Source organism: Hetaerina americana, unplaced genomic scaffold (assembly GCF_022747635.1).
Source record: "Hetaerina americana unplaced genomic scaffold, ioHetAmer1.1.p SCAF_3, whole genome shotgun sequence".
Classification (NCBI taxonomy): domain Eukaryota; kingdom Metazoa; phylum Arthropoda; class Insecta; order Odonata; family Calopterygidae; genus Hetaerina; species Hetaerina americana.
In genome coordinates, this window is record NW_027286874.1 from 55156735 (window position 1) to 55180167 (window position 23433).

The following is a 23433-nucleotide window of genomic DNA, read 5'->3' on the forward strand; positions in this document are numbered from 1 at the left end:
AGCTGAGCATCGCCGTGCACCGTGGCCTATTTCTGCATATATTGTTATGTTTACAAAGATCTGTTTATTTGGATATTTGTGTATTAAACTAGAATTGACTATATTGGTGGCTGCTTTCTGCTTGATAGTGGTTAGTAAAACTATATTTCATGTAATTATGGGCCTAAAGTGTTTATGTAAGGTGGCATGATGCGATTTGCCATAATCATTTGAGGCCCACTCTTCAATGCTGCTAGTTGTTGAGTTAATTTCGGAACTGCTGGCAATGCACCGACAGTTAATATTTTGATAAAGTTAGTGTTTTTCAGTTCAGAAGATTGTAATTGTTTGTAAAGCGGATGTAAAGCATAATCTCTTGTCAGCACAGATGAAGTAATGCCTTAAAATTAAATTACTCGTTATTTTCTTGTTATCCGAGGACTTGTCAACCCGCTTTCTTCTACACCATTGCCTAAATATATTAATACCGATCCCACCCAAAAATTAGTTTATTCTAAATTTACTGGCTACTAGTTTCTCTGATAAGCGCAGGACTTCATATGTACGGTTTCCTTTAGCACACAAAATTCCAATAAACATTGCTCAAAAGTTACACATTTGTCTTAAGGCTAATGAAATTTACCTCATTGGCGACCTGTGTAATTATTTTGTTTTTAAATATATAATATTGATGTTTTGCCTGTTCATTTAATTTAGTCGTAGTGACGCAATGGAAAAAGTCGTATGTATTGTTAATGTTTTGGTTGTAGTTTGTTGCATGCTGTAAAATTGCATCGAGTTGCCTTCTAAGAGCTGAATTCGCCGGTAACCAGATCAAGTCGTGGTGTAACTTGATATTACTGCCGTATTCTTTTTTGATTGAGAAATTATTTAGCGGCATTTAAGTAGCGATGTACATTTACGCGGTACCCTGCAAACCACTGCCGGGTGTGTGGCAAGGAGGAGGTGATTCAATGTGCAATTTTCGATTTTGCATTCCTGAAATGCAAAATCTAAATTTATTATTTTCTTAAATATTGGTTTCCATGACATTTGTAATAAAGTTTCAAATTTTGGGGATAATTACAGCGACATACCCTACAGTATCTAAGAGTGAAACAATTCCAAGAATGAAAGTGGAGAATAGTTACAAGATGAACGACAGAATAAGTGTCCGATGAAATAATGACAACATTCTTGGCTACTTGGAAAGAAAGATTACTTTTTTCTCACATTTCCTGCCCTTCTATAAAACATTTTTCCTCTTCCATTTCCAACATTCTCCGTACTTTCTTCTCTACATTTAGTTATACTTCCACTGTGATCTATAGGTTCTCCATGGCGAATTTTCCTTTCTGACAGTTTTTTGCCGCTTCTAATCTGATTTTCACCCGTCGCAAGGGGCGGGTGTGGGTGCGTTTCCTTGCATTTCTTTCATTGTCTTTACTGCACGAATTTCTCCAATTCAACGTAGCATTTCATCTTATTCCCTATCAGTCTTCTCCCGGATTGCTTTTGCGTTTGTAAGTATCTAATTACCTGCTTTATGGAATTTAATCTAATAGAAAACTTCCATTTATCTCATGGAATTCGAATGTGTGCGCCATGACTTGGAGGAACAACGTTGCACCATAAAATGAAGAACACTGTTGGAACTGAGAGGTTACTTGGGTGGTAGAAACTATTTCCTTTTAATTCATCATTTGGCATCGTGTGGTATTACCTTATAATTCATTGTCCATGGGTAACATTAGCATTGATTTAAAAACAGGGCATTTGCCCCTGCTAATTTATTTTGTGCGTATGATTCAATTAGCCTTTCTCCTCTTCCATTTTCCCCTTACATGAATTTTCCAATAGCTTTCCCTTCCCTGATTTTTATGACTATGACTACCTTTTCCTTTCAAAAAGTCCTTAATCCAGTCCAGAATATTTTTTACTTATGTAACAGACTTCTACCTTTGTGATTAGTTTACCATGAGATCCTTTGTTGAAGGCTTCTTTAAAGTCTAGAAAAACCACTTCAACTGGAATATTCTTTTATCCAAGACCCATGATATCATGAACAAAAAGTGCAGGTTGTGTTTCAAAAGATAAACTCTTCCAGAAACCATTCTGGTTTTTAATCAATAAGTCTTGACTATCAAGGTTCCTTATTATTGAGCTGACAAATGTTTCAGTACTGTGCATTTTTTGGAAGGTACTGAAAACTTTGAAAATGAGAAGGGTTGCCGCAAAATTTGTGCCTCGGGTCCTCACTGAACGGCAAAAAGAGAGTCAAATTGAAACTTGCTGTGCTTTCAAATATTCCAATAAAATTTGCTGAACCAAGCTCATTATTCCTGATAACTTATTAATATCTTCGATAGTCCATCGTCGGTCTTTAAGCACAATTGGGCTAACTTTTTCAAAATTTTCATCAATTCTAGAAGTTGATGGATGTCCTGAATGACGTCTGTCATGAAGTGACTCTTCACTTTCTTTGAAACAAGAAAACCATTGGTACACTTGAATTTTTTACCATAGCATAATCCTTGTAAGCTGTATGTAACATCAACAGTTTCTACTGTATTTTTCCTTAGCAGGAAGCAAAATTTCACAGTGGTGCACTTTTCACTGAAATCCACCATAGGAGCAAGTGAAACTGCTTTCACCTAACAAATTGTTGTGACTGACCTTGACCTTCTCAAAATGACGACAATGCCATCCTAGAACTCGTTACGAGTTGCGCTATACTCACCTAGCATGAGAAATGCATACTATGCAAGCTTCACCAACCGCAGCGCTATTCCAGTTATTTTTGGGTACCCCCTCGTACCTTATGTAATCTTAAATGATCTCATATCTCTTTCATTACTAGAGATATTGTTCCGTACTTTTTCATCTTGTCATGTCATAGCTTTTGGCATCGTAATTTTTTTCTTACTTCCATATTGTACCAACTAAGCTCCTTGTTATCTTCTATAAATTCACTTGGAATGAGCCTGTTGACTGCTGAGCGCATGATGTCAAGGAGGTGACTACATATATCTTGGTGTTTACCATCTTTCTAAAAATTTACAAATGAGTTCTTTAACATGCATTGGAAACCATGGTAGTGTCATTTTTCAAACTTGTATATTTTTCTTTTTATGCTTCTCATTTCTAACACCATGTAGCAAGAATTTAGCATTTACTGCTCTGTGGTCACTAACTCCTTTAATAGTTTCCATGTATAAGACACTTTCTAGTCCTTTTATTGCTAATAAATCAAAAATATTATCGCCCCTAGTCAGTGAAGTGACTAGTTGATGTATGGAGCATAAAAGAATGTAAAAACAGCTCACAGGTACTCATGTTTTACCGTTTCAAAACTATAAGCACTCCAATCAATAGATGGAGCATTGATTGTTATGTCTTGTTTTTTGTTTTGAAATGAGAAACTTATGATTTTCTTTTCTAGTTCTAGTATTTAAATAACTCTTTCATCTGATGGCCATTTTTATTTCTTGCACTTAACGATTTTTAAAGGAACACTAAACATTTACCAAACCATTGTCTGGAATTATTTTTCAGCCCTGCCGATGCAGGAGTTCTTAGCTGTAACAAAGTCTAATGGACAAGTATTTTAGGAAAATTTCAGTGTATAGCCAGTTTTCAGTCCCAACAATTATCATTCTACGCATATGCTTTGAATAAGGATATTCAGTGACTATATTTTTAAATTTTGGTAGTTAACTTCTAATACAGATGTTGCTTACTTGGTACTTGAATATCTAATGGGAATATTTTTCTTATTATTATCGAATTCCTTAAAAAAACCTTTCTATGAGTAAAATATGATTCATGTTAAATTACCTAGCAATGACCAATACACAACAGGAATTGGGATGGTTCGGCGGCTAATGTACTGGTTTCCCACTAAAAGGGGCCTGGGTTCGACTCCCAGAGGCAGCAGATATTTTTCAGTGGTATCTCAATCCCAGCTTGAGGTGCCTTGTGGAGAGATCTTTGAGTGAGTACGCCATACGTTGGATGGGATGTTAAGCTGCGTACTCCTTGGTGCCTTTCATTTAGAGTGTGCTAATGCCGAAACCGGCTTTCTCCCTACCCTTCATCCTTTCCCATCCATCCCTAACGACCTCAGCTGTCGGTTGCCCAGAACATAGGCTAGGGTTTAGAAAGGGGTGCAGTGCATCTCATGTCATAACAATAATGTGGTCTCTATTAGAAAGAGACATTGAGAACATTCTGGAGATATTTGTATCTTTTGTAGATTTGTAGAAGTCATTTGACAGTGAAATAGGAAAAGTTGTAACATTTTGCAGAAAATAGGAGTAAACTGGATGAATAGACAACTTAATGAATGATAAAGTTCAAGGCATGGTAGGGAGATTGTTGGGAGAAATTTGAAGAAGACTGAGTAAATGACTGTAGGAGATACTGAGAGGCAATGTAATGCTGAAATCAAAAGAGAGGGGAGAATGTTGTAAAAGCAAGTCAGAGAGAAAAAGAATCTGCATTTTGGATGGAATAAATTGAAGTAAAAGTATGCTGCGCTAAAGAGTGAGTTATCAATTTAGTATTAGTTCTAAGGATATTTTGTATTATATTAGTTAGAACTTCCGTGGTGGTCCCAGGGTCCATAAAAAAAACCAGATAATGACTAAGCCATAGAGAGCTAATAATAATGTCTTTTGGATTCATCTTTTAATTCATATTTTTATTCAATCTGTCTTCGGAATAAACTTAAAATGCTTTTGTATATCTTGGAAAAGGCCTCGAAAACCTCTGCCAGATCCTTACTATCATAAATTTGGAATCCACATTTTGATCTCCTTGCATGTAGTAAAAATGTATGTAACTCTAGTGAGTGCTTTATTTAATGTGTGCTTGATTCTGTTGGTTTGTGAATATGTATTTGACATTTTTATTATCTGTGTAAATACAAAACTGTTGAACATGGAGATTTTCCTGTTAGGTACACTAATTGTCGTTGTAGTTTTGCTGTTTGGCTCTTCCTAAATAAAAAAAAATCTATTTTTGTAGCTTACTAAACTTCAGTGTATCTAAATATGTTTAGTAGTGAATTCATTTTCTTATGATAACATAAAAAAGCTTATTATCTACTAGCACAATTTTATTGTTGAAATGATGTAGCAGTTCATTGATAATGATTTTTTCTTATTGCCAATACCACCTTATTAACACAATGGGACTTTAAGTGACCAATTAATAACAACTTTCATATCCCATTGATGGTAAAAAGATCCTTAGGTTTTGTGCCACATTGGTACATGTGCTTCTAAAAAGGTTAAAAGTTGGGACCTTGTTCTAATTTTCCCATCAATTAAGGATGAACATGGGAAATTAAAACTTAAAAATCAGGGAACATTTTATTTTCAAACACACAAACAACATTTATGGAGCAATGGACATCATTATGTTAAAGCTAATCTACATTAATAATACATAAGGTCTTCCCTTTGTCAGAGCATTATGTTAGTCATAAATAGCATCAGGCAAAGAAAATATTTTCAAAACTTGACGTCTTGCATGAGAAAATACAATCCCACAAGTAATCACTTTGAAATCGGTAATTATATTCACCACTCAAATAAGTTAATGTTGTAATTTGGTATCTTATTCTTTGGGTTTTTGCCAATTTTTTATTAATAATGTTACAATACGAAAATGACATTGTTGTGCATCTTATGAAAAAAATGTGATTTGTTTTGATGATATTTCTCATGCTTACAGAGTGTTGCCTTTTAATGAATGCATCTTCCTTAAATTCTTAGTTGATGAAGAAGGCGGCTTCTGATAAAATCATAGAACTCATATTCTAATTTTAGGGAAGACTTCAGATGGATTCTCAAAGAATCATTAATTTCACGAGGTCTCTTCCTGTTCTTGTTATGATGAGGCTCTGCAAAAGAATTACGTTTAAGTCACTGATGAAATTTACAACTTCATGAAGTGTAACAAAGCATTACTCTTGTAGTTATTTGGAATAAATTAGTTGCTAACAAGAGATATATGGTAGGTTACCACTCAAGAAGCTTTCTTTAAGTAAAGTTGCCTTGGGGCAATCTGGTGGAGGCATATTTTGATAAAGATCTTATCTTAATTGTCATAATTGAGTAGTATGAACTATTAAATTAAATAATTAAGAACTACAAGAATGCTTGAATATCTGCATCACAAGATAATGAATTCAAACTTTTTCTCTAAATTCTGGTTTAATTTCTGTATTTACATTGGAAAATTATTATTAAAGGAGTAAGCCTCTTAAGCCATCCTAGCTGATAAGATATTGCCAAACAGATGTATCAATAACTTACCAAGTAGTTCTGTAAAATACATTTCCCGCACTCCCAAGAAAAACCTGGGAAGTTTTCTTTCTAGTATTGTAAGCGTTGCATTAATTTCTTCTAGAACTCCAACAACAGGATAAAATCGATCAACATTTGATTTGGCTTCCTCTAATGCCCACTGATCATTTAAAGCCCTGTCAAGAATTCAAAATACAATGAGAGGAAAAGAAAGGATATGATATTGGAAAAGAATTCTAATTTCCTTCCATTGAAGTTCTTTGGAGAGTTGGTATGTATTGTTTATAGTGAAGTTCTTAAATATGAATTCTGTAGTTTGTATTTTTTGGCCATCTGATTCAACTGCAAGTCTCCCAACTAAAATGTCTAATTGTATTTCTAAGAGATTAAAAGCTATTGTAGCATATCCAAACATTTTTCTTTAAATGTGCTCACAAAGCCCTCCAGGAGCTGAACAAATTTCAAGTAATCGGGTAAATGCATAAGAATCATCATAAAACAAAATAACGCACTTACTAACAGTAAAATATATTTCAAACCTAAGGGTAGTTATGAAAATATCTCTAGGTTTTTTTAAAACATTAGTATAACATTTGCAAAATTATTGCATAGCTTTGTAGAATAAGAATGATTTACACACAGCCAGAGACTGAGATACAGGCCATGTGGTGTGAGCAGTTGGAGGAAGGAAACCTGGTTTTGAATAGTTGTGTAATCTATGCCTTGGCAAGCAATAATTGGAGAACTATTTTCTCTCTGCTGTTCACTGCTGAATTTTCTGCTTTTTTTTTTGAGGCTTCACCCAGCCTTTAAGTTGTCTTCACTATGCAAGATGCTCTATAATGGTGGATTAATTTGGTGAACAAGAGGTGCTGGCATACCATAAAGCTTCTTTTGAGCCTGAAAGCCTCTTTTGTGTACATCCTTCACTTCTTGTCCTTTAAGTTCAATTCCTGGAGCTAAGTCAACAAGACATGGGGGGAATCCATGGGATGCTCAAAGACGAGAAGAGGTAGAACACCACATCCAATGGAAGGAAAAATAATGCAAAATGACCATGAAAATGGGAAAAAAACAATAACCTGCACTCTTCCAGATGTGCATGACTGTAGTGTCACTTGCTCCGGTTCAAAGTAGGATGACAACAAAATAAAATACTTAAAAAATGATAGTATTTAAGGTAACAACATCCCTCCATTTATAAATGGTATTTTCAGCTTACATCCACCTGTAATCCCAGGGTTAATAAAAAACCTACAGTAACCTAAGCTCGGGGACTACTAATAATAAAAAACTATAATTTTTTGCATTTACCTTTGGGTGTGTGTAAAATGAAGATGTGATCAACAGGCACTGAGAAACAGAAAAATAAAGACCAAAATTTGCAATCTATGAATTTTTTTAGGAAGAAGCTTATAAATACTTACAGTAATGATTGATTCTGTACAATTCCAGATCAACTATAACTCTTGAAATTTAATGATGATGGTATACTTACATGCACCATTTCTCATGACCACAGAAGTAAGGGATGGTGAGATCATACATTTTTCCGGTTTCAAATGCACAATTCTCATCCACACCTGACTTGACACATTCTTCAAATGTCTCTGTAACTGTATTATGGGACATTTTTTTCTTGCTCAATTCTTTAGCATAATAGAATCTAGAGGCAGCCTTTTCCACAGGGTCTCTAATTAGATTAATCCACACTGGTGTAGAATGATCAAAAGAAGAGAAGTTTAGCCAGTAAACATGGCGATCAAAACTAAGAGGTACTCCTTCTTTTTCTTGCTTGACAACTTCATCAACTATTTCTTCCTGAAAGAGTGTCAGTGCAAATTAAGCAAAGTTTAGTCATACTTTTACGATTGACAGATCCTCATCATAAATATTACCTGTTGCAGCCTCTTCAATCGCCTTACTTTACCTCCACCTAATCTTACGTGCTTAAACCCATTTTGACCCTGTAGCCATTGCAATAATAGAACTAGCATTTCACTTCCACACTTCGGAACACGATTAAAAAACAGAAAATCGGGGTTCAACCTGCCACTCACGTAGCCTAACTCTGCAAGTGACTTTGTAACGTAACGAGATGGTTTATTGGTCGACGATTTGCTCTCACCGCGCATGGATTTAGAATTTCCCTCGTCGAGCTCCCGCAGCGTCGGATATTCGTTCCGCGATTTACGCTGGTAGCTATTTGTGCTCAAGGTTTGGCTGCTAGCATTTTTCAAATTCCAAAGAGAGACTTCCAGTGAATCTTCCTTTAATCTTGCCTCGTTGGTTACCACATGTTGCAAAATTGGTGAACTTTCGAATTTCCCAGCTTCATTTACGGAAACAAAGGAAGGCAGAATTGTGCTTACCCAAAACAATGAAGCGCAAGTGCCTGCTAAAGCTACAACTGATAATGGATAAAAACGTCGGAATTTCATCTTCACTCGCGTCCCATTGATATTAACTAGAGAATTATTACTTGCATTCTCTCAAGCTGCCCCATCCTATTCGAAAGTTGCTGTCAAACACTAACTGCTCTAACTAACGTAACCTTAATAAGTAGTGCTGGACATAGGAAATGCTTTGACTCCGACATTCTCCTCAAGATCTGACTATCCCTTTGCATAAAAATACGTCGTGTTCCTTGCATCCGCGATGATACCCGTTGACGAGGTCACGCTTGATGCCTCAGCCTCCCTTTAATAGGTCAGATGGAGAGAGTGGGAATCTTAGGGATGGTTGATGCGGGCATACTTTCTCAAACCACAAGGAAAAAATCTCGTACAGGTCACGATTATCCTCGATGGATCTGCTTTCAGTTCTAGCTGCGACGTATCGTCATTGACGCTCAATTTTAAGGTTACGTCCTCGTCCTAAGTTGACACTCGCAAGCGGCAGCACTCGACATACCAGTGTAATTTTTGAAGATATGACTAATTACTGCATTGCCCAGTCTTCTGAATCATATTTCTGTGAACGATGTTTCATACAATTATTTTTTGGCGGCACATATGAAATTCTCCAAATTAGAAGGTGAATGGCATGTATCTTTGGAACAATGACCTACATTTTCATTTCAGAACGTAATGATTTGCTTGAATTTGGCACAAAATGGATATGGATGACTCAAACGAAGCAAGATCAAACGATATAAGGGAGAAGTTAACATTGCATGTGAAAAGGAGAATATCTAGCGCTTATGATGTAAAAGAAGAAAAAAATTTGGATGTGATAAGTGGAGAAGAAGAATCACTTCCAGTATCTTCAAGAAAAAAATCTGGAAGAGGAAAGAAAAAGAAAGGGCCCAAGCAGTCTAAAAGGACCAAAATTAAAGTGGAAGATACTGTGGCAGATGATATGTCAGAAGATCGATGCAGTTCTTTTGAAGTTGCAGGGGTAAGGATAGTTTAAACTGTGCAAGGGCTGTTTCTATATTTTAGGGCATCTTTTAAATGTCATGATTGTAAAATGCCACATTAAAATGGCTTGTGACAGTTACAAGGATATCACTGGTTTACCATGAAAAAATAAAATGATTAATGAGGTTGTTATGATATGCAAACATGCATTTTTGAGTAATTGTCTGGTGATCTCTTATTTTTCTTCGAAATTGTGTCAAATTTCACTTAAATGTGATCTTTTTTGTTTAAGACTTCATGCAAACCTGATTATAGTCCATTGCTGAAACTCTGTGCACAAAAATATGTGTGATTAGCCTTTTCAATAATGCCATTAATTCTTAAGTTTACATTTACACCTGATTGTAAGTTCAGTTGATAGGGATGGAAGACTGTTTTAAGATGTTATCCTATTCTCAGAACATTCAAATGATAATTCTGTTGCCATCATCTAATGGTTCTCATGTTTCCAAAACTCACTTCTCTTAGGAAAGAGGTAGCAGTAAGCACCAAGAACTTCTTTGACCCCTTAAGCTTCCAAATTTTTTTCAGTGACGGGTATAAAGCACCTTTTGATGCCACATAAGCCTGAGCTTGAATTAAGATCCACCAGCAATATCTTTTGCAAACTTTTTCCAACGGAGCTTAGGAGCTTAACCCTTATTTTCATGTCCCAAAAATTATCCTTAGTGAAAATCTCAGAAAGTTCCTAAAATTTTACCTTTTCCTTTCTGCAAAAATTCCTGCTTTCTATTCATTTCACCCTCCTAACACTTTCTGACATTAGCGTTATCATACAGAGAGCTTCGTTTCTTACAGTTATATATTCCTATGCTGTATTTTGACATGGTGTATTCCCAGTGACATTAATATTTACGTTAGTTTCCTTAATATTTTTACTCTAAATGCAGTACCTAAGTTTCAAGAATAATTATACATTAGTCAATCAGTATTGTTCATGTTGCATAAACAGCAAGCTAAACAAATAGATGCATTGGCTTAAAATTAGTTGAAAAGGCTCTTAATGTGTCCCTTTTTTAGTCTAAAAGTCCATAAAACTGATCTCTCCTGTTAGTGGCTGACCTAATAGGTGATATATTTGTCATCTCAATATTTATAAAATAGTATAAGCATATTGATAGGTTGAGCTTAGGTCTTTACAGCCTGTGACTAGGTTGAAACTCCCCTGTAGATGGTAAAGATAATCCGTTCAAGCCAATATGTGATATGATTAGATTAATCGTGTAAAAAACAATTTTCTTGGTACCATCAAAAATATGTCTCTTGTATTAGATGATGAAATAAAACATCATTTCCTATCATCTCAGTCACCAGAATCATAAGCCTCATGAATTTAGGAAGCCAAAGCTCCATGATTCTGCTCTAAGAATGAGAAAATGATGTCTGTGTCCAAAACAAGCAAAGGAATACCTCTTGGAATGATGAAACAGAAAGCCATGGTCATGATTCTGTAGAACATGAGTTTAAGGTAAAGAAAGGTCTTGTATTTAGCGCAGGGTGGGCTATGTGTATCCAAATGAACATTTCCACCCTAAGTCAAACACATTGTGAATGGAATCAGGCAACACCATAACATACGGAATAAAAACATTCTATTAACTTTCAAGAAGCACCTGTTGGATAGAGTTGAGGCTCATGCAGCATTAGGAAAAATTAGTGAAAAAGGCTAGGTATATGAAGAGAAAGTTCATCTTCCTTTATCCATCTTGTCACTTCAAACCTCCAACAGTTGTCAAATGTCCAATATTTGCCAGTGTGTGAGACACTGCAGCATCTAAAGATAGTGCCTTCATTATTATCTCGTGGAGTAGCTAGCATTCTGTATTTTTTTCAGACCAGGCATTTGAGTTCTTTAGGGTGGGTAGACCAAAACCTCATTAATTTTCTTACCAAGGCAAATGAAGAAGCATCATCATGTAATGATTTTAATGGGTATTGCTTAAAGCTTGGCATACTAGATTGGACCTTCAGTATTCTAAATAGAACCTTTGCTGTTCATAGTTTGCGTTAGTTCATGCGTGTCTGGTTAGCATCCAAATACTTTAATACTGTAGGAAGAAATTTCTAAATAAAAATTTCACAATTTATATATAAACATGGCACATTTTTTAACATATCAACATCATTTACTGTGATGTGCTCCCAATCTGACAAAGCGTACACATATGAACAAAAATATTGGTGTGCAAATTAATCTATTCAGTTGCCGTCTGCTTCAATTATATGAAAAAGGTTAATTAATATTATTTCCTTAGTATTAGTAATTTATAATTCTTTAAGCCATACTTTTTCCTACAGAGCAGACTCAACCATTTAAACCCTTTTTCATGAGCAAGAGTGTATAAACTGCTTTGTACAGGACTGGCTGTAATTTCTGTGTTAGGGTTAAGGAGCACCAAATTAATTCAATGAAAAAGTCTTCTTCCCATTTTACCAAACATCTTTATGAATCCAACTCAAATGTCACCCCAACCATACATCACTTCCAAAAACACAGAAAAATTTTTAATCCTTGAAGAAATTGATATAATGCTTCCCAGCAAAGACTTGACTGTCTTCATTGTCCATATTCAACCCTACAAACAGTGTGTGTCCCCTTGCCTATTTCCCGCTTAACTTGCCCACTGTCTTTGCCTATCATCTAACTTGCATTACTATTATTATGGTTAATCTACCAGTTAAGTTAGGTTTTGAATAAATACATATTACCTAGTAATTACTGAATAAATAAACTTGATCATGAATTTTCCCCGAATTGCTGCCTCAAACTATCAAATTTGCCAAATAATTCTGGTCTCTCCTAAAAAAACAGACATTGCAGACATACTACTCTGCAACAAGCCCCTATTCATCCCCATATATTCCTTTCTCCATTCCATCCTACATCCCAATCCTATTCCTGCCCCTTCCTCATTTGCCTAACATTCTCCCCTTTATCTCAGTCTTCAGCATCTAATTGCTGGGGATCCGGATGGTGCAGTGGTTACATACTGGTTTCCCACCCACTGGGTTCAAATCCTGGAAGTGGCAAATATATTTTAGTGGTAACCAGATCCCTTCTTGAGATGCTTTGTGGTGAGCACGTTGAGTGAGTACGCTGTCCATCAGATAGCACGTTAAACTGCGGACCCCCTGATGCCTTTTGTTAAGAGTAGGCTAATGCCAACCCTTGGTTTCTCTCCACCCTTCCTCCTTTCCCATCCATCCCTAATGGTGCAAATCACCTCGGCTGTCAGTCGCCTTCCCTAAAACTATGATTGCTAATATCTCATTGCCAATCAATATGCTTTTCATCCATTTTTTCTGTCTCCTTATGATTTGTCCCAGCAATCATCTCTCCTCCCCTACCATACCGTAGCACTTCCTCATTTGTTTTCCTTTCTGTCCATTTGGCCCCTAATCTTCTCCACACCCTCATTTCAAAAACCTCCAATCTATGCTTATCATCCTGCATCATTAACCATGTTTTCAGTTCCATAACCAAGTTTCAACGAGCTTTTCTTAACCTCCTTACCCAACATCCCTGTCATCAATTCTCTCCTACTTATGTAAGATTCTTTGCCCGAAGCAATTCTTGTCCTTATGTCCCTATTACTTTGACCATTTTGGTCCAAAACTTTTCCAAGATAAGTAATCTGCTCCACCTGCTCTAGTTTTAATACCCAAAATGTGAACACTCTAAAATGGTCATTGCCAAATTTTAAATTTACTCCTCCTACCCTAGTATCACCCCCAGCTAACGCTAACTTTGTAACTGCTTTCTCCCAACCACTCAGACCTCACCTCTTCACCCTGCCCCTTCAATATTTTTTTATGTCTAGGATATGTGTTAGATTTTCAGTATAATGAATGATAATTTTGATACATTGAAACTAGTTTATGTGAGCACGTATTTTTCATGTTTGTCAATAAATTGTGAAATGTTTACCTATTATTTTTAGTGCTTTCCACATTAAATTAGAGTTTCAGTAAGTTAGGGTTTCTACTGTCGACTTCATGTTAATACTGGATTTTTGAATTTCTCTATTTTGGAATTCGTCATTAATCCATGCCAATGGTGACATATCACATGATGCCCTACAGGTTTCCTCAGGCCAGGCAGGTTGAAGTTACATTAAAAACCTCAAAATAAAATGTTAATATCTATTTCTTAAAGTGATCAAAGTGTTGTTCATTTTGTAGTTATTAAGAAGTTTTCAACTGTAAAATGAACTATTATTAGCCAAAAGTTGGCTTACATTTTATCTCTAAACAGTATTTGGGGTTTTAATGACGCAAACTTTTGTAGCTGTTTTATTCAAGAGGTTCAAGTTGTATGCAGTGTTAATGTATTGAAATGGCAGTAATTTAAATGTATTTGTAATTAGTGACATTTTTGGGGAATCATACATGGTTATTGTATCTTGGATGGCGCATTGTTCACCTGTTGGATCGGGCTTGTTTGTATTTATTTCTGTTTGCTTTTAATGAAAATTTCTGTTTTGAATCCAGGGACATTCAGCCATTGCCACTAGTGCTGAGGGAGATGAATTTACTTCAACTGGTACAGAAGATACAACCCCCCCAGGCACAGCTACCCCACAAAAAGACTCTCCTGAGCTCTCAATCCAGTTGAAGAATTCTAATGATTCAAGTCATTGTCATGAGGATTCCTTTCTTAACAACAAGATATTGAATGAAATATTAAATGAGAGAAAAAGAGTAAGTAAATGTTATTTATGTATTAGAAGTCTATGAGTTAAAGAAAATTTTAAGGTTTGATTGGAAGATATGGTATCCTTGTGTTAGAATATTTGGCTGCTGACTTTCAAGCCTGGGCTAAATTTTCAGTGACTTTGAATTCCCCCACCTTCACTCAAGGAGTGTTATTTTTTAACTAGTAGATGTAAGTAGGAAGCAACATGCAGCACAGGGCAAGAAGCTGCCTACCTACCCTGGTGTGTACTTTCACATACCATGTAGGGTTTAGCATTCATTGAGCTCTATCCTCACCCATCAACCTTCAAATTTATTACTGTGGTTTGGTGTGGGCATGTTTAATGAGAAATTTTTATGAGCCTCCATATGATTATTGTTATTTGGTATGAATGAGCTAGTTTCAAATTCCAAGAAACTGCGGGAGGTGCCATGACAGTAACTTTTACTGCAGTCATCCTCTAAATGTGCATTACAATGCAACGATTTCAGAGTGTAAAAATTATTTTCCTCAAATGGGATTTGATCCTGGATCCCTCGATGTCCAGCTGAGTACTTTAGCCAGTTAAGCTACTGAGGCATCCTCTTACACTGCAAAATTTTGGTGATTCCTCTAAGATGTACAGATTATTTGGTTCAACTTTTATGAACAAATCACATTGATGCTATAGTTAGTTAGCGGGTAGTTTGACATAAACATTGAGAAACATCATCTTTTTTGTAGAATGGTATCAGTATTTCATCAACACACAATTTAGAGCTGATCAAGAAGCACTGGGAAATATCTATAAATTTATCCTCTTACAGTTGGATCTGCTTTCTTCCTATCATTTTATATATTGGGATTGTTGAAACAAAGGCTAACACTTCAAAATCTTTTAAAAGATATAGTACTCTTTCACAGACTTTTTTTTATAAATATAATGCATTTCACTGACTTGCAGCATCATCAGGTGCAAATTTCATTCAAATGCATCACTGAAATATGTATGCTTAGGACAAAGGGGAGGGGGTGGCTATGATTGGGGGATGAGGAAGAGTGGGATGTTGAAGGTGGGGGTCTTGAGTTATTTGGGTAAGGGAAGGGGAAGAGAAGATAGTGCTGCAGCTATGTGGTGATATGGTGGGGCCAATCAGGGTGCGTTAAAGGGTCAGTTTTGTTTTTCCCCTCAATGTTAGTTTCTTGTCAAGGAGCGGGGAGGATTGTGGGTACAATTGCTTGTTACAAAGGATGCTGTTGCCATCTGTCTTATCTCGAATTGCTGGAGTGTCCACTTTCAATCCTTTAGGGAGGATATGCAATATTTTGGGGAAAAAATTGTTATTGTGGTTTAATTCTATGAGGTGTTTTGCAAAGAGGAAATTGTAGTCTGATTTTTGTGACACCTAGCGTTCTTTGACTCATGTCTTGAAATTTCTCCCTGTATGACCGACTGACGTAAGAGATGATGCAACTGTTGCATTTCAATTTATAAATGTCTGATTTGAGAATTATTTCCTGTTTGTCTTTGCCATTAGCTATGAGTTTGAAGATAGTAAAGGGTAGGTAATAGGTTGCTTTAATTAGGTGGGCAGGCGATTGGAGTTATTTCAGGAGTTATCTTCCTTGAAATGGGATCGAGGACCAGTTGAAGTCTTTCAATTTTGCAGACTAAGATGAGGAAAATTGCTTATACCAAAGTAATATTTCAACTAGATAGGGTTTTACCCATTGTTCATGGCTATATTAATAATTGCCATAAGTTCTATAATTAAATTTTTAGGGGAAAAAGGGGTGTGTAGGTGGCGATGGGTCATCGAAGGGCTGCTTGTTTGTGAGAAAAATGGTAGGTGGAAATCATTGGGAATAATTTTATGGGTATGGGTGGATTTTTTGTAATTCACCCATATGTACCAATTAATTATGTAGTATTAAGTTCAAACTAAAGTTTTTTTTCATTTTGCTGTACTTATTTCAGATGCAATACTATGTAATGAGATATTGTAATCTGTAGTATGGAGTTTAAGGATGTTTTGTGTCATATTAATAGGGTTTAGGAGTACGGTGGTGTGTAGTGCCAGGTAGACTACCGCTAATAATAATGTACTTATTCCAATGTTTTTTATTTAACAGGCCCTGTTTGAGTCTATTGAAGTACTGGATTTCCTGGGAAAAAGAATTAAAAAGCTAAAGAATTCTTGATAGTATTTTCATAGAGAGACTTCTGAAGTTGAAAATACATATGAAATAGGCCAAGTTAACCTGATGATGACTAATTATACTAAGCATCACTGAGGTTCATTTTGTGCATGGTGAATGTTGTGTTGTGGCAGGATAATATAAATTCATGGCACTATCAGCGAAGAGTGATCGCTACTGCTAAATGCTGAAGATTTAAATATTTTATGCTAAATAAAGCATTAATATGTAAAATGGAAGAATGTACTGTGTAACTTTGTAAATCAATTACATTCTGTCCATCAATTGAGGCTACCGTAAATGATACACTCGTGGATGCAATCCTCTTCATTAAAATGTCTGTACCTACACAAAGTGTAATTAACATGTGTCACAATTTTTGTGGTGTACCTGATAATTTTGTATGCATATTGTAATGGAAAGTATTACTCTCAGCTTTATTTTATTATTTGTGAAAAATAAGATGCTTGCTGATATTTTACTATCTCTTTGTATGTTCCTAGTCCTGGAAGCAAAATAAATGTTTCTCAATAAAAGTGATACTTTCAGAGACAAGAGTTATTGCTTTTTTTAATGTTAACATATGGTTTTGGGACTAAATTTATCAGTTAAGTCAATCAAAATCCATAGGCACTAGATGCTTCACATCCGTATCCTTCCTCCTCAAATAAATGTTCCATTGAAGGCATCACAGGTATGTATGATGTGTGTTCATGACTAAGATAAATAATTGCTCCCGATAACACCTTTCTACATACAGTTACAGACATGCACTTCAGAGTAAGTTTTTACCAGACAAAGAAAGATAAGGGAAAGAAAAATTAAAAACTATTTGATTTTCAAAGAAGTACTCCATTATCCAAATGACATTCTTAGATATTTTTACACATAAATTATAAATGAGTGCATCAATATTAAATGGCTATTAATGAATTACGAAGTGTTGCAAAATGAAAACCAAAAGTTGTGGGATTGTCTGGAAGAATGCAAAGTTATGGTGTGTTTGAGGCACATGGTATTTCCATAATAGCATTGTGGATTATGAAATTGATGGAAATCATATATTATAGAATAGGATGAATGCAAAAGTGACATTGTAGCTAGAGTGAGATTTTTGAAAAACTTGAAGTGACTATAAACACCTTAACCAATTTTTTATTTTCCATTTTAAAACTTTTGTTGAGCCAGAATACAAATGTGTGATAATTGTACATTTGTAAATGGAAGAAAAGTAAGAATGATTGTTATCATTATAGAGCAGGTAGTTAAGTCTTCAAGCATGATGAGGAAATATTGATTGTAGGAGTGCAGAAAGTAACATTCAGCAAAAACTGGGCATTACACTGACTTTATGCGTGAAGGGGTCATCTGTTTTTTACCTGAGAAATACATAGCTGTGCAATAGCAAGTATTATTCATTGCTGATTTGCAGAAAGAATAGAATTGGGTAATTAGAGGAATATTGTGGAAGGTTTTGGCCGAATTTGGAGTGAACAGGCAGTTATTAAATGTTATAAAAAGAGTAGAGAAAGTGTAAGAAAGAATTAGGCATTAAGTGATTGGTTTGAAACAAAGAATGATATGCAACAAGAATCCAAAATTAAACTATGGATTCAAAATATTTATAAGTGTCCGATATAAGTGGAAGGATAAGGTAGTGTGATAATAGGAGATGTAAATGTACTCATTTTGCTTCATCCAAAAAATACACTTTCACTGATCAAGCCAACCCGTACTAAAAGAGGCATTAAATAGCTGCTGCTTTACTTAAGTAATGGAGAATACAATAGGCATCAATGCATTTATTAATTTATTATTTCATCTCGTCATTTTACAATGGTAAAATATCAGATATCACGTAAAAAACAAAAAATATATACAGAAATGGTTATAATAAAAATTAAATGGCTACAGTTTACCATACCTTGATGAAAAATGCTCATTAAGATCAATCAAGATTTATAAAATGATGTCTACACGATTCTCTTTTTGGAATTTGGCTATATACGGGGCTCGCATCTCATAACTCTTTTTTGCATGTTGAATACTTCGTTAACAGTTGTAGAGTTCCAAAAGATAATTCCATAACACGTTGGGAGTTACCATAGTAAGGTTTTGGATAACTCTGGACCTATAACCTTTTCTACGTTTGTTTTTGTATAACATTAATGTTTTACCACTAAAATAACGATATGACATAATGAGTAAGTAAATGGTGGTGTGTGTATGTGTGTACCTACAGGGAAATGTGCGTCTAACGTCCACATGCGTCATGCTATTGATTTATTCTGCAATATTATATTGATTAAATAATAAAGAATAAAAACTTAATGTTGAGATGGTAATCAATTAGTAAGGGTGTTTTCAATTACCACATTTCATTTCAGTAGTAGGCCGATAATATTCATTTCAGTAATGGTTCCGTTTCTGCTTTCCTTCAAGTAGAGTGTGTAATTTTATCGTATCATAATTATTAATTATACTTAAATTCATGACATTAAGATGGCCCATTTCAGTCCAAGTAATCACCTTTCCCTGAGAACGTGGTTGAATAGACGATCAAGACAAGGGGCATGCATAAAACAATTACAACGAATCTGTTTGAGACGAAAGAAGAGTGCGAATATGGTGTAGTTTGGAACTAACTTTCTTCTAGTCACCTAAATCGGGTTTATTGAATTTTCCATATCCCCAAAGAGCACGGCGTGAACGGTACATATGATTGACTTAGTGTTCAAAATCCGCGCCGCTTAAAAAAGTTTCTGGAAATGTTGAAGAACGAATCTCGAGGTGATATTTCCGGAGCGAGTTAATCAAAACATTCGTTCAATACTGCTTAACTCTTGTTCTTGTGCTGAAGAAATTTCGGCGATGGTTTTTTAAATATTCTTAGGGTTACTAGGTGCTTATATTGCTTCACTTGGTTTTCATTTTGCGATTTTTGAAAGTACGATTGTCACAATGAGGAGAAGAGCAGGAATTGGAGGTATCCAAAAGCAAAAGTTAGAACAAGAAAAATACAGGGATAAAGGAACGGAAATTCATGAAAATCAGTTAGAACTTGTAAGGCTTGTGTAGTTTTGTATGGATCTTAATTAATATAATCACAATTCGCGGTCTTAATAGTAAACGTTATTAACTATTTCCAGATGTCGAAACAACTTGAAGTTTTTAGAACTAATCTAGAAGATTTTGCCACTAAACATAGGTCAGAAATCAAAAGAAATCCACAGTTCAGAAGACAATTTCAGGAAATGTGTGCATCCATTGGAGTTGACCCACTTGCATCAAGAAAAGGTAGATAAGTTTTCAATCATTGTAAGTTAAATTTGTATTTATCGACATGTCGACTAATAAAAGCTTGTTTTTTTTCATAGGCTTTTGGTCAGTTTTGGGGATAGGTGACTTCTACTATGAACTTGGTGTTCAAATAGTAGAAGTGTGCCTTGCCACCAACCATAAAACAGGTGGATTAATACGGCTTAACGAACTGCGGAATCATTTGGTTAAAGCGAGGGGAAAACGAAAAGAACATCAAGAAATAACATGGTAATTACAGTTAATGTCATTTACCTTTATTGAATAAATTTTTTCTGACCTTACGTTATTCCCTTGTAAAATAGCGATGACTTGCTACAAGCTGCAAATAAACTACACATGCTTGGAAGTGGCTTTCGTGTTTTGCCCGTTGGCCACGGTAAAAAAGAAGATTATCTTGTACAGTCTGTTGCAGCAGAACTTAGCATCGACCACACAGCAGTTTTGGAGATCGCTGGAATGAAAAATGACTCGTCCCTAAATGCTGGAATAAATGTGTCGGATGTAATTAGTAAATTAAGTAAGTAACTAGACATGGATTTACCTTTGGTAAGGAAGCTGCGAACAGAACATGTCAGCATCTGAAAATTCCTCTAAATACTGTGTCTGATGAGTTTTCTAATTTACTGTTGCAAAAAGAATAATTAAAAGAAACGGCACCCTCTACTGAATTTGGATTTCATTAAATTTTCATCTAATTTGTATTATAAATTGTTTTGTTCTCAGTGACTACATTTAATATCACATTCACAGTGCTCTCTATGCATATGTAGTGATGTTTTATTGACTTTAAATTTTGAGAAAGATCAGAGCACTTCTTTGAGAATAAATAGGCATAAGGGAGATCGAATTTAGCTTCAAACGGTGTGAAAAAATGGGGGAATACAAAATGAAATAATAGATTGCATCAGATTTTGAAGAAAATTTGAACTTACTGTGAGGCTTTCATTAATTCTGTCAACTCCAGTGTTTTTCGTAAATTGTTGGAATTTTCTGGTAAACTTGATGAAAACCTAAAAGAGCATTTTGTATCATCTACTGTGTTATAAAAAGGTTTTACGAACTTTTAGAATATAACAAAGCATGTAGATCGGTAATTATTTAGAAACGCTAAATTCTTAGCTGTAATATCATGCCATGATAGGTTTTTTCAGGAAACACTGGTACTGGTGCTCCAATGTGAGATTGAAGGCACGATGGAAGAGAGTTTCAAAGTCTCAAAATGCTGATAGTTTGTCGTATTAAACTTAAGAACCGCTCAAGATTGAGTTGATTTGGAAACTAATTGCTCAAACCTACCTTGTTTTGACGTCACAAGAAATTAAAGTGGCTAATTTTAGGCTTTTAATTAACTCTTGTTTGTTTTTGTATGGTTTAATAATGTGGGCCACCCTAATTACACATTACTTGAGAATGATCTCCAAACAAGATTTTATTTCACCCAGCTTCTTTGGTCAGTCCAGAATAAACATATGCATGACTTGGTATGCTACTCTGATAAATCAATGTGTGCCAGACTGATAGAGGTGATGATCTTGGAGCCATAATAATTTCCAACTCTGGGTATCTGTTGCACACTCTGTGAATTCAGTGTCTATACATATTTATAGGCACTATATTAAATAAGTTAATTAAAAAAAATATTTTCTTATTTTGAAATTCATTAAATGTTGAACTAAACCTGCTAGGTCAATTTCTTGGTTTTTTTAGAGTTCATTACAAATTGTAGAACAATGACCCTGAAAGCAGTCCTCCTTTGCAAAAGAATAATGGCTCATTCAATAGGAAGGAATAAATCAATATAGTAGCCAGGTCATTTACTTGGCAAATACTTAGTTTGCTTACATCATCATTATTTTAATTACAATTTTCTTCATTGTTACCTGATTGGATTCATGAAAATGAAAAGATTTGGGCAATTGCAACTCTGAAGTAAAATTTAAATTGTGAAAAAGGTACCTTATTAATAAGCTAAATGTACTTTTTTTTACAGAATGGGAAGAGGACCGAGCTAAGAGAGCTCTAGATTATATGGTGAAAGAAGGATTAGCATGGGTGGACCTACAAAGTGTTCCAGAAAAAACCTACTGGTTTCCTAGTTTATTTTCTGTCAACTGTTAAGCGGTTGCATTTCATTGTGTAAATTATGTGAAGTGATACAATTCCGTCCCTGCTTAAACTTCCACTGCGATTGTTACTTCAATAATATGCCTTTGCTAGTGGCCTCTGTGTGCATTTTTTTGGGGTGGCATAGTGACTGATGAATAGATCAAGTGTTTTTATATTTTCCAGGAAATACAAGTAAACACTCCTACTGCTTTTTAATCATAATCCTTGCCTTTTATTTTGAAAGAATTATTTTACCTGACTCATTATGGTTAGCATGAGTTACTGGTCTTCCTTTATTGTTCCGAGTTGTAGTCATTTCATATTGTACATGCTTGTATTCTATGTACAATTTTTTGGTGATGATAATTTATTTTAATTAGCTCGTGTGACGATTGAGATGGTTAATGTATAGATGATCATCAAATGACCCAAAGTAATAAGATGCCTAAAGAATAAAACTGTGCACCATATAATTTCTTTGTTTTCCTTACCTCTTTGTTGATATGTAAGCCTTTTGTCTTTTGATTGCGGTATATATTTTTTTAGTTCTGTGGTTGGAAAAGCCATGCTTAGCTCATCTGCTGCCCTCATTGCTTCTTAAAAAATAAATTCCTTGAGGTGTGTCTACATTTTAGTGGCCTATCATGAGGCACAAGAGGGGTTCTGTGTAGTGGAACACTTGACTTACCACGCTAAAAACTACTCTTGTCATGTAGAAATTCAATGCTCACCATCACTCTATGATCCATATTTCTTGGGAGCTACACTAAGGCAATGTAAGATTCCAGGTGATGACTAAAGCAGATGGTATGGTTAGGTTTTTGCAGAGATTCAATGATACAGGGGTATTTCTTGGGAGTGGCTCTGTGTGGAGCATTTTTGAGTTCAATGTTTCTTCTCGCTTTGCATCGAGCATCTTCAGGAGTGAAGTGATACTTCTTTCCACTCTCTTTATATACTCTCAGTTTTTACTCTGCTGTTGGGTTTAGCATTTGGTATAGATTTACGTCTACATCAACCGTTAAACCGTATGGTCATAAAATACTCCACCTTCAACCAATCCTGAATTGGCACTGCAATTGATGGTGATGTGTCTGCCTCTAGAGGTTTTGTAACTTTTTGTCATTCAGCTTTATGTATCCAAATTAGTAAAGTAGTGTCAGAACCACAAACTTGAACTCTCTAGCAAGAGCCTTTTTTTGCCTATCAGCTAAGAACACCAGATGTATCTGTTGGTATATTATAGTTTTTGGTGAGTCTTTCCTTCACTGCATTCAATTCTGAATAATGCCAAAACACTAGCACATCTCTTTGTCATTAAGATGACAAATGACATTTCTATTAAAGAGTGCTTTATCTTCCTCTTATGTTAATATTCCTTTTGTCAAATGGATGATATTACATTTGGCAGAATCAA

General features: G+C 35.2%; 3 protein-coding genes across 8 annotated transcripts; 2 read left to right on the top strand and 1 right to left on the bottom strand.

Annotated features, from left to right (window-relative positions):
* The first annotated feature begins 42 nt into the window (after window positions 1-42).
* On the top strand, window positions 43-17117 carry LOC139690751 (uncharacterized). Of its 6 annotated transcripts, none has more exons than XM_071588282.1 (5): window positions 43-130; window positions 6397-6564; window positions 9377-9692; window positions 14207-14416; window positions 16524-17117. In XM_071588282.1, the coding sequence occupies exons 3-5, from the start codon at window positions 9408-9410 to the stop codon at window positions 16590-16592; spliced, it is 564 nt and encodes a 187-aa protein (XP_071444383.1). In that variant the 5' UTR covers window positions 43-130; window positions 6397-6564; window positions 9377-9407; the 3' UTR covers window positions 16593-17117. The 6 variants fall into 6 exon arrangements, with proteins under 6 accessions (XP_071444383.1, XP_071444385.1, XP_071444387.1 ...); XM_071588284.1 differs by having other exon boundaries at window positions 49-130; window positions 6411-6564; XM_071588281.1 differs by lacking the exon at window positions 43-130 and adding an exon at window positions 4329-4524.
* On the bottom strand, window positions 5607-8734 carry LOC139690750 (heparan sulfate 2-O-sulfotransferase 1-like). Its single transcript, XM_071588279.1, has 4 exons — window positions 8192-8734; window positions 7792-8114; window positions 6303-6469; window positions 5607-5887 (listed from the first exon to the last, which is right to left on the bottom strand). Exons 1-4 carry the CDS (start codon window positions 8732-8734, stop codon window positions 5748-5750), a joined length of 1173 nt encoding a protein of 390 aa, XP_071444380.1. The 3' UTR covers window positions 5607-5747.
* Window positions 17118-19390: 2273 nt separating the features above from the next.
* On the top strand, window positions 19391-22475 carry lsn (vacuolar-sorting protein SNF8). The gene is made up of 5 exons (XM_071587744.1): window positions 19391-19652; window positions 19739-19886; window positions 19967-20138; window positions 20213-20427; window positions 21901-22475. Exons 1-5 carry the CDS (start codon window positions 19551-19553, stop codon window positions 22026-22028), a joined length of 765 nt encoding a protein of 254 aa, XP_071443845.1. The 5' UTR covers window positions 19391-19550; the 3' UTR covers window positions 22029-22475.
* The last annotated feature ends 958 nt before the right edge of the window (window positions 22476-23433 follow it).

Coding starts and splice junctions, on each gene's coding strand:
- LOC139690750 (XM_071588279.1), bottom strand. CDS start 8,734: ATGAAATTCCGACGTTTTTATCCATTATCAGTTGTAGCTTTAGCAGGC. Junction 8,115..8,191: donor GATTGAAGAGGCTGCAACAG/GTAATATTTATG, acceptor ACACTCTTTCAG/GAAGAAATAGTTGATGAAGT. Junction 5,888..6,302: donor GTATTTTACAGAACTACTTG/GTAAGTTATTGA, acceptor ATTCTTTTGCAG/AGCCTCATCATAACAAGAAC.
- LOC139690751 (XM_071588282.1), top strand. CDS start 9,408: ATGGATATGGATGACTCAAACGAAGCAAGATCAAACGATATAAGGGAG. Junction 9,693..14,206: donor GTTCTTTTGAAGTTGCAGGG/GTAAGGATAGTT, acceptor TTTTGAATCCAG/GGACATTCAGCCATTGCCAC. Junction 14,417..16,523: donor TATTAAATGAGAGAAAAAGA/GTAAGTAAATGT, acceptor TTTATTTAACAG/GCCCTGTTTGAGTCTATTGA.
- lsn (XM_071587744.1), top strand. CDS start 19,551: ATGAGGAGAAGAGCAGGAATTGGAGGTATCCAAAAGCAAAAGTTAGAA. Junction 19,653..19,738: donor ATGAAAATCAGTTAGAACTT/GTAAGGCTTGTG, acceptor AACTATTTCCAG/ATGTCGAAACAACTTGAAGT. Junction 20,139..20,212: donor GAACATCAAGAAATAACATG/GTAATTACAGTT, acceptor CTTGTAAAATAG/CGATGACTTGCTACAAGCTG.